The 18,615-nt window shown below is 39.3% G+C and overlaps 1 protein-coding gene and 1 non-coding gene across 2 annotated transcripts in view; both read left to right on the top strand.

The window, feature by feature from the left end:
- The first annotated feature begins 2,514 nt into the window (after positions 1–2,514).
- Positions 2,515–2,621, top strand: LOC136156597 (U6 spliceosomal RNA). The gene has a single exon (XR_010661092.1). It is a non-coding gene; the product is annotated as a U6 spliceosomal RNA (small nuclear RNA).
- A 10,397-nt stretch (positions 2,622–13,018) lies between these two features.
- CLCA2 (chloride channel accessory 2) overlaps positions 13,019–18,615 on the top strand; it is a 49,374-nt gene continuing 43,777 nt past the window's right edge. Inside the window, exons 1-2 of the mRNA XM_065906922.1 lie at positions 13,019–13,106; positions 13,404–13,629. Coding sequence (XP_065762994.1) covers positions 13,019–13,106; positions 13,404–13,629 — 314 coding nt within the window. The remainder of the gene's footprint in view (positions 13,107–13,403; positions 13,630–18,615) is intronic.

Genomic DNA, 18,615 nt, shown 5'->3' with positions numbered 1-18,615 from the left:
ATCTCCTTAAATCATTTAAATCAACCCTCTAAAACATCTTGAGAGAGTTCTAGCATGTCAATTATATTTAAATGCAGGCCACCACTGAGTCCAGGCTTCAACCAAAAGACTAAGAAAATCTTTAGAATCACCCCAGATGCTCATGATAAATCTATGGTCTCTGGTAAAGTATAGTCATTAAACATTTTTGTCTCATCAAAAATTGTATTCTTTCATGCCTGTTCTAACACCATTGGAATTCATTATCATATTCAATAGGTTTCCACCAGCACAAATAAGCAAATTCTTGCTATGTTTTGTGTGAAAGCCTTTTCCTAGGCCAGACTTTTTACTTATGCCCTAGAATATACTGAGAGCCAACTCTGTAGATCTATACTAGTGGTTCTTGACATTTTTTTTTTTCTTTTTTTGGAGTCAAAACTGGAACTGTGGGAGGGTACTACCAGCACCTGGTGGGTAGAAGCCAGGGATGCTGCTAAACATCCTCAAATGAACAGGACAGCCCTGTTCATAAAAAAAAAAAAAAAAAAAAAAAAAAAAATTATTTTTCAGGATAAACGTCTATAGTGATGACATTAAGAAACCTTGGTTCAATATGGAGAATACAGAAGTCCTAGTCACCTATAGCTATTGAACATTTAAAATGTGACTGTTTCAAATTGAGATATGCTTTAAGTGCAAAATACACACTGCTTTTACATATTAAGTTGGCTTAAAACTCAACATTCAGAAAACTAAGATCATGGCATCCAGTCCCATCATTTCATGGCAAATAGATGGGGAACAATGGAAACAGTGACAGACTTTATTTTTGGGGGCTCCAAAATCACTGCAGATGGTGACTGCAGCCGTGAAATGAAAGACACTTCACTTCAAGCCATGAAAGATGCTTGCTCCCTGGAAGAAAAGCTATGACTAACCTAAACAGCATATTAAAAAGCAGAGAAATTACTTTGTCAACAAAGGTCCAAACTAGTCAAAGTTAGTTTTACCAGTAGTCATGTATGGACGTGAGAGTTGGACTATAACGAAAGCTGAGCACTGAAAAATTGAGGCTTTTAAACTGTGGTGTTGGAGAAGATTCTTGAGAGTCCCTTGTTTGCAAGGAGATCAAACCAGTTAATCCTAAAGGAAATCAGTTCTGAATATTCATTGGAAGGACTGATGCTGAAGCTGTAACTCCAATACTTTGGCCACCTGATGTGAAGAACTGACTCATTGGAAAAGACCCTGATGCCGGGAAAGATTGAAGGCGGGAGGAAAAGGGAACAACAGAGGATGAGATGGTTGAATGGCATCACTGACTCAATGGACTTGAGTTTGAGCAAGCTCCAGGAGTTGGTGATGTACAGGGAAGCCTGGCACGCTGCAGTCCATGGGGTCACAAAGAGTCAGACATGACTGAGTGACTGAAATGGACTGAATAATAATAATTTTATATTGAATACATGTTTAAATGATAGTATTTTGAATACATGGAATTAAATAAGATATATCATTATACTTTAATATTTTTACTATTTTTAATGTGGCTACTAGAAAAATTTTAAAATATGTATATGGCTCACATATTTCTATTGGGTGGTACTGGTTTAGAAGGATAAAGAAATGATAACACTGAGTTATAAGAAGGTAAATTCCTCAGCTGCTATTATTTCAGAATTTTCAGAAAAGACAGGACCAGCCTCATAAGACAGGGAAGGGGGAGTTTTTCAGAAAGCCCAAAGCTCTATAAGGTCTGTGTATCAAGATGACAGAATTATCTAAGTCTATCCAAACAGCTTCACTACAGTTCTCAAGATCCAACTCCTTCTCAATCATTGCTTTAATTTTTCACCTTGTCAGTTTGTTTGTTCAACTTACTTTGTAGCTCAGCTCTTCACAGTGTTAATATTTGATTTAGATATGTATACTGGCTCAGCAGTAAAGAATCTGCCTGCAATGCAACAGACCACCTGCAATGCAGGAGATGTGAGTTTGATCCCTGGGTCAGGATGTTCCCCTTAAGAAGGAAATGCAACCCACTCCAGTGTTCTTGTCTGGGAAATCCCATGGACAGAGGAGTCTGGTGGGCTACAGTCCTTGGGGTCGCAAGAGTTGGACATGACTTAGTGACTAAACCAACACCACCATGTCATCCCAGCAACCCACAGTGATGTTTTTAGGCAATCACAGAAGCCTTCCTGACTGCTGTTCTGTGTTTAGTCACTCAGTTGTGTTCAAGTCTTTGGGTCACTGTGGACTGTAGCCCTCTAGGCTCCTCTGTCCATGGGATTCTCCAGGCAGAATACTGGAGTAGGTTGCCATGCCCTCCTCCAGGGGATCTTCCCAACCCAGGGATCCAATCCAGCTCTTGAGCTTATTGCATTTTTCTTTAAGCCTCTTAATACAGTGATAAAGATCAAACCCATCACATAATGTTTATATTCTTCATTTCTGCCATTCTCAACAAAGGCTTGCCTTTAATAACTATTTATTTCCTGATCACTACAGGTCATTTTAAAACTAAGTTAAGTGCTCGCTTCGGCAGCACATATACTAAAATTGGAACGATACAGAGAAGATTAGCATGGCCCCTGCGCAAGGATGACACGCAAATTCGTGAAGCGTTCCATATTTTTTTTATAATAGCCAGGACATGGAAGCAGCCTAGATGCCCATCCACAGATGAATGGATAAGGAAGCTGTGGTACATATACACCATGGAATATTACTCAGCCGTTAAAAAGAACTCATTTGAATCAGTTCTAATGAGATGGACGAAACTGGAGCCCATTATACAGAGTGAAGTAAGCCAGAAAGATAAAGAACATTACAGCATACTAACACATATATACGGAATTTAGAAAGATGGTAACGATAACCCTATATGCAAAACAGAAAAAGAAACACAGAAGTACAGAACAGACTTTTGAACTCCGTGGGAGAAGGTGAGGGTGGGATGTTTCAAAAGAACAGCGTGTATATTATCTATGGTGAATCAGATCACTAGCCCAGGTGGGATGCATGAGACGAGTGCTCGGGCCTGGTGCACTGGGAGGACCCAGAGGAGTCGGGTGGAGAGGGAGGTGGGAGGGGGGATCGGGATGGGGAATACGTGTAACTCAATGGCTGATTCGTGTCAATGTATGACAAAACCCACTGAAATGTTGTGAAGTAATTGGCCTCCAACTAATAAAATAAAATTTAAAAAAAAAAATAAATAAATAAAACTAAGTTAAAATTTACATTCAATAAAGTGCACAAAACATATTAAATGTTCAGAACATGAGTTTTGACAATTATATACACCAATAAAGCCACTACCTAAAACAAAGATTTAGAAACTTACATCAACCTAGAAAGTTTATTTGTATTCCTTTCCAGTTCATCAACCAAAACTACCTTCACTCCTTCTCACCGCCTATGTGCACACCGTCCTTCTCACCACCTATGTGCACACCAAAATAGCCATTTTCTAATTCCAGCCACTAGAGGTTAATTTTACCTATCCTTGGTCTTTATATAAATGTAATCATACATTACATATTATTTTGTGTCTGGTTTCTTTTATTCAATATATATGTTTTTTAGATTCATTCATGTTCTTGCATATTTTAGTACTTTTGTTCCCTTTTATTCCTGAGTAGTATTCAGTTACATGAATATATCACAATTTATCAGTTCTCCTCTTGATAGCTATCTAGGTAGTTTGCAGTTTGGGATTATTATAAATAAGGTTGCTACAAACAATCTCATAAAAGGCATTTTATGAACCTGTTTTCATTTGTTTACCTCGAAGTGGAATTGCTGGGTCATGGGATATATATATCTTTAATTTTATAACAAAATGCTATATTCATCTTCAAAATGATTGTACCAGCAATGTGTTAGATTTCCAATTGCTTCACATTTTTGCCAATATTTATTATAGTCACCTTTTTTTAAGCTATTTTAATAGATGTGAAGTGGCATCTCATTGAGATTTTATTTTTCATTTCCCAGATAATTAATAATGTTATTGAGCACTGTTTTAATAGTCATGGGCCATATGTGTATCTTTATGAAGTGTTATTCAAGTTTTTTGCCCACCTTTATTGGGTTGTCTTTTTATTACTGATTTGTAGGAGTCTTTTATATTTGTGCTTTTATCAAATATAATATGAATATTTCCTCTCAGTCTGTATTTCAGTTCAGTTCAGTTCAGTTGCTCAGTTATGTCTGACTCTTTGTGACCCCATGGACTGCAGCTGATTCCATTCCTTGTGGGAGCCCTCTTCCTACTTTACAGATAGATCCTGTCCTCCCAGGAGAGAGAAAGAAAACAAGCTCTCTCATGTGTCTTTTAATGAGGGCACTAATTCTATAATATGGGGTCCATGCTTATGACCTAATTATATCCCAAAGGCTTCATCTCCATATACCATCACATTCTTAAATATGAATTTGGGGAGAACACAAATATATAGTCTGTAATATTGGGCAACATGCCACCTGTTGTTGAAAGGAAGTCCTTACCAGAAAACATTTGGAAATGCAGCAACCCCAGTTTGGGACTAACTTGTTCAAGCTGTATTTAGAAAAGGCAGAGGAACCAGAGATCAAACTGCCAACATCTGCTGGATCATCAAAAAAGCAAGAGTTCCAGAAAAACATTTATTTCTGCTTTATTGACTATGCCAAAGCCTTTGACTGTGTGGATCACAATAAACTGTGGAAAATTCTCCAAGAGATGGGAATACCAGACCATCTGACCTGCCTCTTGAGAAACCTGTATGCAGGTCAGGAAGCAACAGTTAGAACTGGACATGGAACAACAGGCTGGGTCCAGATAGGGAAAGGAGTATGTCAAGGCTGTATCTTGTCACCCTGCTTATTTAACTTACATGCAGAGTACTTCATGAGAAATGCTGGGCTGGATGAGGCACAAGCTGGAATCAAGATTGTTGGGATAAATATCAATAACCTCAGATATGCAGATGACACCACCCTTATGGCAGAAAGTGAAAAACTAAAGAGCTTCTTGATGAAAGTGAAAGAGGAGAGTGAAAAAGTTGGCTTAAAGCTCAACATCAGAAAACTAAGATCATTGCCATCCAGTCCCACCGCTTCATGGCAAATAGATGGAGAAACAGTGGAAACAGTGGCTGACTTTATATATTTATTTTATTTTTTTTTTTGGCCTCCAAAATCACTGCAGTTGGTGACTGCAGCCATGAAATTAAAAGATGCATACTCCTTGGTAGGAAAGTTATGACCAACCTAGACAGCATATTTAGGAGCAGAGACATTACTTTGCCAACAAAGGTCCGTCTAGTCAAGGCTATGCTTTTTCCAATAGTCATGTATGCATGTGTGAGTTGGAGTATAAAGAAAGCTGAGTGCAGAAGAGCTGATGCTTTTGAACTGTGGTGTTGGAGAAGATACCTGAGAGTCCTTTGAACTGCAAGGAGGTCCAACCAGTCCATCCTAAAGGAGATCAGTCCTGAGTATTTATTGAAAAGACTGATGTTGAAGCTGAAACTCCAATACTTTGGCCACCTGATGTGAAGAGAACAGACCCTGATGCTGGGAAAGATTGAAGGCAGGAAGAGAAGGGGACGACAGAGGATGAGATAGTTGGATGGCATCCCCAACTCAACGGACATGAGTTTGGATAAACTCCGGGAGTTGGTGATGGACAGGGAGGCCTGGCATGCTGTGGTCCATGGAGTTCCAGAGAGTCAGACATGACTGAGCGACTGAACTGAACTGAACTGAAGCCACTGGAGATCAGGCTGGGAATAAGCAAGAAATAAGATTGAAATGCATTGTTGCAATAACATAGTGATTAGTAGCAAGGGCTTTGAAAACATTCCACTGGCATTCATGTTTTCTAGTTGTGAGTCTTGAGCAAGTTACTTTATTTGTAGAACACATAGCCCTGACCTTGATAAATCCTGATTTCCCATAAGTAGGTGGTATTAATAAACAATGATTGTTTTAAGGTTCAAAGCACATGATATAAAATTAGAATGATTAGCTCTCTCTTTTTTTTAAAGACTTACTTTTCTTAGAACATTTTTGGGTTCACAGTTAAAATTAAGAGGAAAGAACAGAGATATACTATATATTTTTCTGCCCCACACATGCATCCATCAGCAACACCTCTCACCAGATGGAACATTTGTGATGACAGATGAACCTCAGCTGATACATCATGATCACCCAGAGTCCATAGCTTAAATTAAGTTTCACTCTTGGTGTTGTGCATTCTATGGGTTTGGACAAATATATGACATGTACTCACCTTTATAGTAAGATAGAGAATATTTTCACTGCCCTAAAAATCCCCTGTGCTCTGCCTATTCATCTCCTCCCCCCAAAACCCTTAACAACCACTGATCTTTTCACTGTTCCCACATTTTGGACTTTATAATATATTTGGAATCATACAGTATGTGGCCTTTTCAGATTGGTTTCTTTCACTTGGTAATATCCATTTAAGTTTCCTCTGTGTTTTTTTCATGGTTTGGTAGCTCATTTCTTTCTAGTGTTGAATAATATCCTATCGTCTGGATGTACCATAGATTATTTATACATTCACCTACTGAAGAACATCTCAGTTACTTCCAAATTTTGGCAGTTAGGAATAAAGCTACTCTAAACATCCATGTGCAGGTTTTTATGTGGACATATATTTTGAAATCCTTTGGGTAAATACTAAGGAAAGAGACTGCTGGATCTGATTATCAGTTTTCACCCAGATACTGTCTGCAGAAGTTGACGTCTTCAGACATGAAATTTCTTAATAAACAGAAGCAATTTCAATCTAATGGTATAAAGATGCTGTGTGTTAACAGAGAGTACACACATTATTTTATTATTCTATCATTTCAAAATTATCTACTAATATAATTAGAAATTAGGAGAGTTAGTTAACTATCTCAAGAACACTCAAAAAATAATGGACCCCCAGGTGTCAAATATGAAGAAAAATACTCATAAGAAGATAGAATGTGGTCTTTGGAGGCAGAAGATTAGTAACTCAGGGATACAAATATGAAATTGGCATAGTTACTATATTACAGTCAGTTTTTAAGAATAGCTTAAAAAAGCTAAAAGATTAACTTTGGGTTTTTTTAAATTATTTTATTTTTGGCTTGTCTGCTATGGATGGGCATTTTTAAAACAGATCTTTTCCCTGCTAGCTTATTGAAATCAACATGATCCTTTTGTACAGAAAAGAAAATTACTTGGACAAAATTTTTTCAAGGAAATGAAAATGATATTAATTTGTTCATCAGAATATCATACATTTGCTTATTAAACCACTTACTGTACACATTTTCAAACATTGACTTGCACTTTTTAGAAATGCCTTGGAAAAAGGAGCATCAGACACCACTTTCGACCTGTGGTGTCGGAGAGTCCGTTGGACTGTAAGGAGATCAAACCTGTCAATCCTAAAGGAAATCAACTCTGAATATTCATTGGAAGGATTGATACTGAAGCGGAAGCTCCAATACTTTGGCCACTTGATTTGAAGTGTCTACTCATTGGAAAAGACCCTGATGCTGGGAAAGATTGAAGGCAGGGAATAACAGAGGACAAGATGGTTGGATGACATCACCAACTCAATGGACATGAGTTTGAGCAAACTCTGGGAGATGGTGAAGGACAGGGTAGCCTGGCGTGCTGCAGACCATGGGGTCGTAAAGAGTCAAGCACGACTGAGTGACTGAACATCAACATTGCTATTTTCTGGAGAACATTTATCAGCTGCAAGATTTTTGGTGGGAAGTAACTGGATACCTAACTAATGATGGCTTGAAGAATCAGCGCTTACTTTACACAGTAAGAAGCCTGGAGTTTGGCACACCCTGGTCGGCTCAGTTGTCACCTGTGTCATCAGCGACCTAGGCTCTTTCTACCTTTCAGCTCTGCTACACTTCACTTTTGGGCTGCCCTCTTCACCTAAAGACCACAGAGACTTTCCCAGCCTCTGTCCCTTACAGGAAAGAAGGGTAGGCTTTTTGTAGACATTTCTCTTCTTTTTCAGGCAGGAAAATCTTTTCTGTGAATGATCCCAACACCACCACTTCCTTCTCCTTGCTCTCTCTCCTGCTAGGAGACTACTCCTTAGATTACTGACTGGGATCAGGTTACACAGTGCCCCAGTATGAGGGAGCCTTGGGGAAAGAAGTCTCAGATATTTCTGACTTCTGTTCTGCCAGCAAGAAAGAGAAGGAGGCTGACTAATAGTGTCCAAGCAGTTGCCACACACCAGAGGAAGGCCATAATTAATATGGATTAAAATTTACTAAACTCTTACTCTGACCTAGATACAGTTTTAATCATTACATGTACAATTTAAATTTTACAGATGTTGAAACTGAGGTATGAAGATGGTTAATAGCTTACCGAAGGAAATGCAGCCCACTCCAGTATCCTTGCCTAGAGAACAGCATGGGCAGAGGAGCCTGGCGAACTACAATCCATGCGTTCACAAAAAGTCAGACACAACCGAGCGACTAACACACAAGGCCATTCAGCCAGTAGAAAGCAAAGCTGAGATTTCAATTCAGGAAGCCTAACTTCAAAGCCCAATCACTTAACCATGTAACCACTGCTTCTACATAATTAATACAGTACAGGATTAGAGGTGAATGCCAATAAAAATTTATAATTGAAAACAGAAGTGGTAGAAAATTTCAACATATCCTTAGACTCTGGGATTTTAATATTTTGGCTTGATTCACTGCTTAATAAGCAATCTACAGTGTGTGACTCATTGCTGTAGTTGATATTATGATAACTCATCCTCGGGGAGATAAAACATGTATGTGATATAATAACATTTAAGATAAATTATGACACTGGTAAAATTCTTTATTCTTTGTTAAGAAGATAAAGTGCTTCCTGAAAAGTTTCTTTTAAAACATTAGTCAAGTTTTCATAACCATTGTTTTAAAAATGCTCTTAATATTTTTATAATATGAGAATTTGATCTTAGCTAAAAATGTATCATTCATTGCACATTTTCTCCTTAAAATTATTGTGCTTTAATAACTGATTATAGGATCATATTAAAGAACTGATTGTTTTTTTTCCTTTTTCCTAGTTATATGACTCTAAAGAATCCCTACTCAAAAGACCCCCATTAACTTTCTAATAGAAAAAAAAATAAAACAGCTATGTAATAAAAGATACATATTAATAATTCTTTTTAAAAAATTACTCCCTAGCATTTTAGGAGAACAGAAAAAAGGAGAGAAGAAAGTTGCCATAATTGAGACAAAAAAAAAAAAAAGAATTGATAGGTAATAAGGAATAAAGGGTGCTTCCCTGGTGGGTCAGACACTAAAGAATCTGCCCACAATGCAGGAGACCCGGGTTCGATCCGTGGGTTGGGAAGATCTCCTGGAGAAGGAAATGGCAATCCACTCCAGTATTCTTGCCTGGAAAATTCCAAGGACAGAGGAGCTTGGTGGGCTATAGTCCCTGGGGTTGCAAAGAGTCAGACATGACTGAGCATCTAATACTTCACTTCAAGGAATAAAGAAAGGAGATCTCAGTTTAAGCAGGGCCTTCACTGGAATTTTCAAGCAAGCCGCAGCCCAAACTCTTGAAATAATTACAATGGGAAGTTATTCAAGAAAACTTGGCTCAAGGTAGGTTGCTAGGAATTGTGGGATAGGGGATGAACTCTGAAACCTTATCTATGCCCAGCTAGCTAAAGAGAAAAGAGCAACTTTAGGAAATAGAAATGACATGTCACAGGAGAAGTAATGGTAATAGAATAAATGCTTTGACTTTGAATTTAGAGAAGATGGAGAGATGATTTGGAGTGGCTTTTGAAACCATCCAGAAAGATGAGTGGCTGAACCAGAATGGTGTTTAAAAGCTCTCATTGGCCTGAATCCCTCATGGGAGAAGACTAGGTGTGTCTGTGGTTGAAGGGAAGCCCTTCTAATCCTCCACCGCGCCTCGTCTCTGAATGGTGGATTCAGAGGAGCAGGGCATTGGCTCTGTATGAGGCCATGCAGGGATTTTTGTTGTAGCTGATTGGTTGGTTTTCCTTTAGAAAGTAAGGAAAAGAGAGAAAGGACAAGAGATGAAGATCCCTCAAAATAGAAAGAAGCTGAGGCAACTTGGGCACCAGGCTGCTCCATAGTTGTAGAACATTATTTTTTAAATGCTGATGCCTTCCTTCAGTGATGTAAAAACTTTATTTTTTTTTTCTGTGACAGAAATACCTCCTTAGCTTCCCCTATGAACTCTTTGATAAAATTCAAATTGCTCACAAACACAGTATGTACATAGTTCTCAAGAACACTACATTTGAACAATGTGAAGAGCAGAAGCAACGTGTGTGGATCTAGGAAAAAGGAGTTTCAAGATCAAGTGTCTAAGCAGTTGCAGAAGTCTTAGTCTTCCACAAGCCATGGAACTGACAGAGATAAAAGCAAGTTACATGTAGGTCTCTTAAGAACAAGAGAATTCCAGCTGACAATAACTGATAATCACATTGATAATAACTGTACCTACCATTTATAGCACACTTCTGGATAAGGCATAAAGAATCACAGCCTTATGTTACAAACATGGTGTATATTTTTATGTCATTTAAATACAGGTAACTATAGATCTCAGGTTATTTTCATGGCATTGTTTCCCAGTTAATCTCTTCTGTTGTCAGTCAGTATCATGATAGGTACTTTTGGGCAAAGAAGTATTCCTTGATTCCTCTCTTGATAAGCATACCAACTGAAAGGCTTTTATTTCATCTTCATAGCAAAAATATTTAACTGAGAGGGGAAAGGCAAAACTGTTGTCTGAGCTCTGTCCTTTTCAAATGCATTCAGCAGTAACTCCTTTGCTGGCCCCTGCTACACCTTTGCCTTCTCACAAAAAGTCGAATGGTCAGATCATGTCACTCCTCCACATTCACCATTTCCTAGTTCATGGGTAAACTCTAGTCTTTTCCACAAGCTCTGGCTGAATGAAAACAAATAGGTTGCCAGGTATTTCTCCAGCGAAAATGGGTTGATTTGGGATTGACAGAGAACTGCAATTTGGGATCAGTAATGATGGTGAATAACGTGCAAGTCCCCCACAGTTGGGTAAGGAGAGACTTTGAAGAGAAGAAAAGGAATTTGGGAGAGCTATAGTAAACCTAGAATCCTTGGCTTTTCGTTGGCTGAGTCCTTGGCAGGAAAAGAACAGTCTTCTTTTTCCTGCTGGGCTCAGCTGTTGTCTCAGGATGTTAGAGCCACCTCCCCACCCCCCCGAACCCCAACCATTTCTGGCCTCCCAACTTTATTTAATTGAGCTTTCTATTTATTAAATTTTACAGCTGCAAGCTTTATGTGATCTGTGTTCTAAACACAGTTCCCTCCAGTTCATAGCGTCTCCCACTGCTCTCTTCAGGGTGCATTTCACTCCAAGCACTCCCCGCCTCAGGGTCTTCCCTCTTGCCCTTCTATCAGCCTGTGCTACTTTTCTCTCTTGTGGTCAAATGGCTCCTTGCCCCAATCCTGACAGTCTTACCTGTGAGGCCTTGCCCAACCACATGATACAAAATAGCACACCTCTCTCATTGGCCTCCTCCCCATTACCTGATTTCTTACTCTTCATATCACTTTCACTAGATATCCCATCATATGTGTTTCCTTAGTCTATCTCTCTCTCCCCTACTGTTAACTCTCTGAGGACAGACTTGGTCCATTTCATTTTACATCCAACATTTAGAAGAGTGCCTGACATCTAGTAGAAACATGGTTTCAAATTTCCAAAAGATTTACTGAGGTACATTTGATACAATTTTATTTTTGAGTGAGTAAATGAATGAATGAATAAGCAAGTGAAAAAAGAAAAAATTAAGGAAGCAGTTCCTTGTTTAAATAAGGTATATCCTTAGAAATTACTTGCTTGAGGCTACATGCAGAGATCAATAAAGCAATCTTATCATGGCTCACATAATGATTAAAAAGAAAACAGATTGAATTTGAGGCAAGAGCTTTAATAATAGATGATTGTGGCTTTTGAAAATCTAAAACCTGAAAGATTAAAGCTTAGGCAAGCAGTCCAAGGTGCTTTAAGGAGAAGATGAACATTCTCACTCATGCTTTCCATAAGCCTTGTACCACAATGTATCTTACCCAAGAACTGGCCTTTCCTTAGGTCTGGAACTAATGATCACACAGTACAATGTCTTACAGAAATGCTTTTCTTAGATTCTATGTTAATGATTATAATTGTAACAAATCTTGCCTGGGAACCTATTTCTCAAGACTTGTATCCCTGATGACACAGCAACAGTATTATCTTGTCCAGAGACTTTGCCTGTAACCCACTCTCCCTGGTTTATCTTGTGTCTAAGTTATCTCAGGATGATGCCTTGGGAAAAGCTCTGGTGGAAATCTTACAACTTTGAGGTATTCTTTTTATCTATTCTCAGCAGCTAGTTGGAAAGTATACAAGGTCCTACTTAAACTAGTGAGGTGGCTATTCTGCCCCCTTCTGATGTCTGTGTCAGAGCTTTTTCTGTCACTTTCACTTTAAATAAAATCTACCCAAGGCTCTGCGTGACTGAGACTGTCTTTGGGCCCAGAGTTGAATCTTCTCCCTTAGAGACCACGAATCCAGTGGCACCGTTCACTGCTTGCCACATAAGCTATCATCTTGGGGGCTTTCCCAGGATCTTCAAGACAAGGTAAGAATACTCAGAGCTGAGACTCTTTTGCTCTTTGCTGTAAAGTCTCTACTAACTCAGAAGCATAAGGACCAAACTTCTTTTGCTGGCCAGCCTTTTCTGGTCTCTCTGACCATTTCACAACTGCTTGGGGAATTAAAGCTACTAACCTAGTGTGCCAGATTGTAGACTTTCAGGGGATTCGCAATCCATGATGTTATTGTGTTTTGCTAGCCAAACCCTCATTCCAAGTTTTACAGGACATTGCAGGCAGGATCACATTAGGGAGCTCTAGCTCCAGGGACATCTCTCAGACTGGAAATCATCATCCTGACCCCAGAGACCCAGAGGCAAGTTCTTATCATGGCTATGCCTCCAGACTATATGGATGGAGGCATTACTTCTAAGCATGAGATTCCTGAGGACACAGTTCGGGGAACCTCAGATTTGGGTAGATTGAAAATTCAGCGGGCTTCTGAATTTTCTTATAGTGCTAGCTCTTAGAGGACCAGAGAAAACCCTCCAGTGGCTCTTGTCTCAATTCCTTAGATATTCTTTTTGTACAATCTGCAGGACAGGAATAGAAATATTGACCTTTACACACCATGAACATGAAAGATTATTTTTTTCCCTCTCAGGCCAGCTCTCCATCACTTCCTTTTTTATCACATAAACTGGTGTGATGACACTCAGAAGGGACATCTTGGGTTTTTGTTCATCCCTTTATGACTTACCACTTCTATTACAGTCAGGAATATGCTTGGGAATGTGCACAGGCATACAGAAGAAGGATGTTTCCCCCTAGCAGTCTTAGCTTGGGAGACATTCTGGAAGGTTATTCTGCTCCACCCCAGGAGGCACCAGAGAGAAAAAGGAAATCAAGTCAAAGTTTTAATAGTGGGGAACTGGGCATCAATCTGGGATGCCATCAGGTCTACCCCTGGTGTACCTCCACCGGTAGGACACCTGTGTCGGTAAGAGATGGGTTAACTCTGGCCAGGGAAGGAAGCTTAGGTGGAATACCTGTCTCTGCCCCCATCTAGAGTGGGGAGGGACACCTCCAGTAGAAAAAAGCCACAGCACTCAGTACCGCTTTTTTCTCTCTTACAGATGGGAGCTAGCAGTTCCAGAACCACCCCTTTGAATTGTGTATTGAAAGACTAGCATATGTTTGATCGCCAGAGCCTAGAAAGGCCAGTATATATAGGCTCTCTTCACTTTAAGAAAGGACCTCACCTTCCCAGAGAGACTATCCCTGCTGGGACAACATCTTATCAGTCAGTCCACTCCTGTCATCAGAGCCAATTTGAACACACTCTGGTTTAACTTTTAGCTATGAAACTATAACTACATAAAGGAGAGATGACATTTCTGACACTAAATGTTAGACTCTGGAGAAAACTGGTTAAAATGAAATCTTTTTGAAATTGCAAAATTGTTTCTTTTTGCATGTGCAATTAGGAAAAAGCTGACTTGTTTTTTGTTTTTCATTTATTTTTATTAGTTGGAGGCTAATTACTTTACAATACTGTAGTGGTTTTTGCCATACATTGACATGAATCAGCCATGGATTTGGATGTGTTCCCCATCCTGAACCCCCCTCCCACCTCCCTCCCCATCCCATCCCTCTGGGTCATCCCAGTGCACCAGCCCTGAGCACTTGTCTCATGCATCCAACCTGGACTGGTGATCTGTTTCACACTTGATAATATACATGCTTTGATGCTATTCTCTCAGATCATCCCACCCTCGCCTCCTCCCAGAGTCCAAAAGTCTGTTCTATACATCTGTGTCTCTTTTTCTGTCTTGCATATAGGTTTATCGTTACCATCTTTCTAAATTCCATATATATGCGTTATTATACTGTATTGGTCTTTATCTTTCTGGCTTACTTCACTCTGTATAATGGGCTCCAGTTTTATCCTCTTATTAGAACTGATTCAAATGTATTCTTTTTAATGACTGAGTAATATTCCATTGTGTATGTGTACCATAGCTTTCTTATCCATTCGTCTGCTGATGGGCATCTAGATGACTTTTAAATTTAGTGATTTACACCTGTTGGTAAAGTTATAATTTTTTTCTCTCTGCCTCATCTCTCCAGAAATCAGAGCCTTATCAGATATAAACCTCAAAATATACTGGGGAGCTCTAAAAGAAAAATCCACCCAACTGATGTCAGGCCTATGGCATCTATTATGTTTCACTGAATACTAAAGTTCTAGTTTTGTTAATTAAGGTCTGTATATACTAAGATTCACTTCTGAGACAGTTCCTTTTGGTTATGTTATATTGGTAAGAGGTTTAATTAAGTTATTTAAAAAGGCACTCTGAGTTTTTTTATAAAGCTTATCTCAGTAACCAGTCTTTGAATAAAGATCAGATGCTCCAGGATCTACAACCAGGAGATTAACAATAGGCCAGAGTCATTTAACAAACTAAGTCAGATGACCTGGAGATGTCACTGGGCTATACCTAATGGAAGTTCTTGACTTAAGTTCTTACTTATGATTTACTATTACTACTAACTATATTGTTTTCTATATTGCTTGTTGCAAAAGTGTTGCCCCTTACATTATCAAGTGTGTGACTGAGCCACTGATATAATGATGGTGTACAGTTACATTTGAAATTCATAATTATAATGGTGTGACTCTGTATATGAGAAGAAGCAACAAAAGGGAATATTTTCATGGACCAACAAACTAGTGAGACAAATGTGGTCCAGAGACTTTTGCTACTCACAGGGCCTGGTCAAGGTCACATTGAGTGACCTATCAGTGAAAACCACAACAGAACTGGGAATGAGCCTTCCCAGTACTGTGGGACAAGATGGTCTTGAAATCCCCTCCGAACCATGGGCAAACTCATGGCCATCAAGGGGCCCTGTGACTGGAAATTGGCACTTGCCATCTGCCTCTACAAAGATTAAATCATGGACACTACAGCTGCTGACCTTCAACATCCCCTGAATAGAATTCAGGGTGAAAATCAGAAATTAGACACTCACTCTGTGCTCTGAAAAAAATGAACAAAACAGGCCTTCAGATAGCTAGATATTTTCAGGTAAAGATTTCTTGAGCCCAAATTCTTGCATCTTCTCATACCTAGAAAAACACTGAAATTGTTAATGGTGACAACTGCTTTGGCTTATATGTTAATACCACAATAAGAGGCTAAAGCCTACTTGGACAAACTTAGACAACTGGTTACCTGGCTATAAGTCTCCCTAAAACAGCTGTCTACACTGGGGCTCAGACTCATTCTTCTAAAAAGAAATGGTAAGACTTATTTTGTTTGTTAAGATTCAGGTTGTCACTCTTCCAACTACTTCTAACTGGGTTTGTTATACCTACATTCAAAATGTGTATGAACACGCCAAGTGGCTCCATTCTTATAAACAGGGCAGCCCAAGTGTTGACTCTATCTAGAACAGGATCAAAGTTAACTACCAATGTGACCTGATTCTTACTCTTGCTTGGACCGCTAACTACAATAATTCTTTTACTGATTATTGGGCTCTGCCTTTTTAATCTACTTGTCTAGTTTGTTCTTTCTAAAGGGTACAATGGCTTCCCAGACAAAGTAAAGGTGATGAAGAAATTCTGGTCACACTTCAAAATGGACTCCCTTGATGTTCTACTCTCGTCACACATACAATTGTGATTTACAGGCTCTCCTTGGTGGAAACCTCTCTCGACTGTAATAATCGTAATCATCTTAGTCTTGCAGTTTGCTCCTTATATCTGTAACTGTATAATGAATTTTGTATCTAAGCGGCTTGAGGTATTTAAGTTACAAATGGTTTTTCAAGCTCCTAAGATTGCCACAGCCTCTTCCAACTATTACTTGGGGCCCCAGGATCAGAGATCCTCAGTATGAGGGTAAGGAGAATATGTTGCCTAAACAATTTAGGGTCTGTGCCCCTTACAAGCAGGAAAAAGTTACAGAAAGAATTCTCTGCCCCTTTCCCTGGCAACCATATTCTGCTAAAAGAAAAAGAGCGGGGGGGATGAAAGAGTTAAAGCTTAGGCAAGCCGTCTAAAGCCCTTTAAGGAGGAGATGAACATTCTCCCTCATGCATTTCTTTTTGCCTTGTGCAACAATGCATCTTGCCCAAGAACTGGCCTTTCTTTAGAAGCTAATGATCACACAGCACAACCTCTTACTCACAGAACTGCTTTTCTTAGGCTCTGTGTTAATGATTATAATTGTAACACGTCTTGCCTGGGAACCTGTTTCTCAAGAGGTCCCCTGATTACACAGCAACAGTATATCTCACCCAGAGTCAGTTGCCCAGAACTGTTCTCCTTGGCTAATCTTGTGTCAAAGTTATCTCAGGGTGTATGCCTTGGGAGAGGGTTTGATGGAATTCTTACAACCTTGAGGTATTCTTTGTATCTGTTTTCAACAACTAGTTGAGAAGTATATGAGGCCCCTTAAACTAGAGAGGTGGGTACTCTCCTTCCCCCTCCTGATGTCTGTATCAGAAGCTTTTTCTGTCACTTTCTCTTTAAAGAAAATCTACACAAAGCTCTGAGTGACTGAGACTGTCTTTGGTCCCAGAGTTAAATCTTCTCCTTTGGAGACCACGAATTCGGTGGCACCATTCACCATTCACTGCATAAGCTATTAAACCTAGCTATCTGTGTTGATATTTTCAACCTTGTACTTAGTAGTTGTTTCTTTACAAAGAATAAACAATGGTGTTACCACAAAAATTCATAATTAATGCAATATTTTTTCCCTGAGTTCTGAAGAAAACACATGCCTTTCCCATGAGAATTTTTAAAAAAATATATTGAAAGACTACACAGACTACCTCTTTCTAGTGTAAGGAATGTAATCACGAAGTGTGGCCCAAGGACTAGCAGCCTCAGCATCACCTGGGAGCTGAATAAAAGTGCAGAATGTAGACCTTGCCTTGACCTCCAGAGTTGGAATCTGCATTTGAACAGGTAACTCTCAGGAATATTTAAATTTGAAAAGCACTATGCCAAGTATCTTTCGGTCTACTCTAGAAGGTCTGTGCAGGCTAATTTTGTTTGCTGAGAGTTTTGCCTGGGGAGTCAGAGCCCCACGTACCTACACTCTAGAAACAGAAGGGGGAGCCCTAATCCCCCCATTTCCAGATCTGGTTAGAGTTGATTCCTGTTCTTTGTCTGGTGGGATTAAATGGAGTAGTAGAAGCAGCATAAGGAGAGAAGGAAAACCGAAAAATTTGCTGCCCCCTGTTGGTGGGAATGGGGGAAGTCAAGGAATCTGGCAGAGTCGGGGGCTTCTCAGAGGTATTGAGGACAGAATCAGACCAAGAAGAAAGCAGAAAGGGAAACTAGGGAAGAACAGAGTCAAGATTTTATACTTCTATTTCTGCTTTTTGTTCTTACTGAGTCTCTCTGGTTATTTTTCATCTTTTAAAATAATTTCCCCTGCATGTTTGCTTTCTCTTTTTTCTTCTCTGAAAAAATAATGGTAGTAATATCTTATACATAGCGTGCTACTATACACTACCTGGTACATAATAGAACAATATTTTATAGAAAGCAACTTTATAGAATTTTTTGCAAATGAATATTCCATACTTTTCTCACATTTTCTTTATTGTGCTGTGTCCTCGGTCGCTCAGTCGTGACCAACTCTCTGTGAACCTATGGATGCTATAGCCCGCCACGCTCCTCTGTCCATGGGATTCTCTAGGCAAGAATACTGGAGTGGGTTGCCTTGCTCTCCTCCAGGGGATCTTCCTGACCCAGGGATTGAACCCACATCTTTTAGTCTCTTGTATTGGCAGATAAATTCTTTACCACTAGCTTGGATTATCATTAAAAGTAGTTCTTGTTTCCATTCATTTGGGCAAATTTTGGAGGGTTTTCTTGTGCACAAAATCATCTTCATTATTGCCACCATGAGGGTGGACTTATTGTTGTTCAGTTTCTCAGCTGTGTCAGGCTCTTTGTGAC

Source organism: Muntiacus reevesi, chromosome 1 (assembly GCF_963930625.1).
Source record: "Muntiacus reevesi chromosome 1, mMunRee1.1, whole genome shotgun sequence".
Taxonomy (NCBI): Eukaryota; Metazoa; Chordata; class Mammalia; order Artiodactyla; family Cervidae; genus Muntiacus; species Muntiacus reevesi.
The sequence above is the reverse complement of the archived record's forward strand: the minus strand, read 5'-3'. Positions and strand labels throughout refer to the sequence as shown.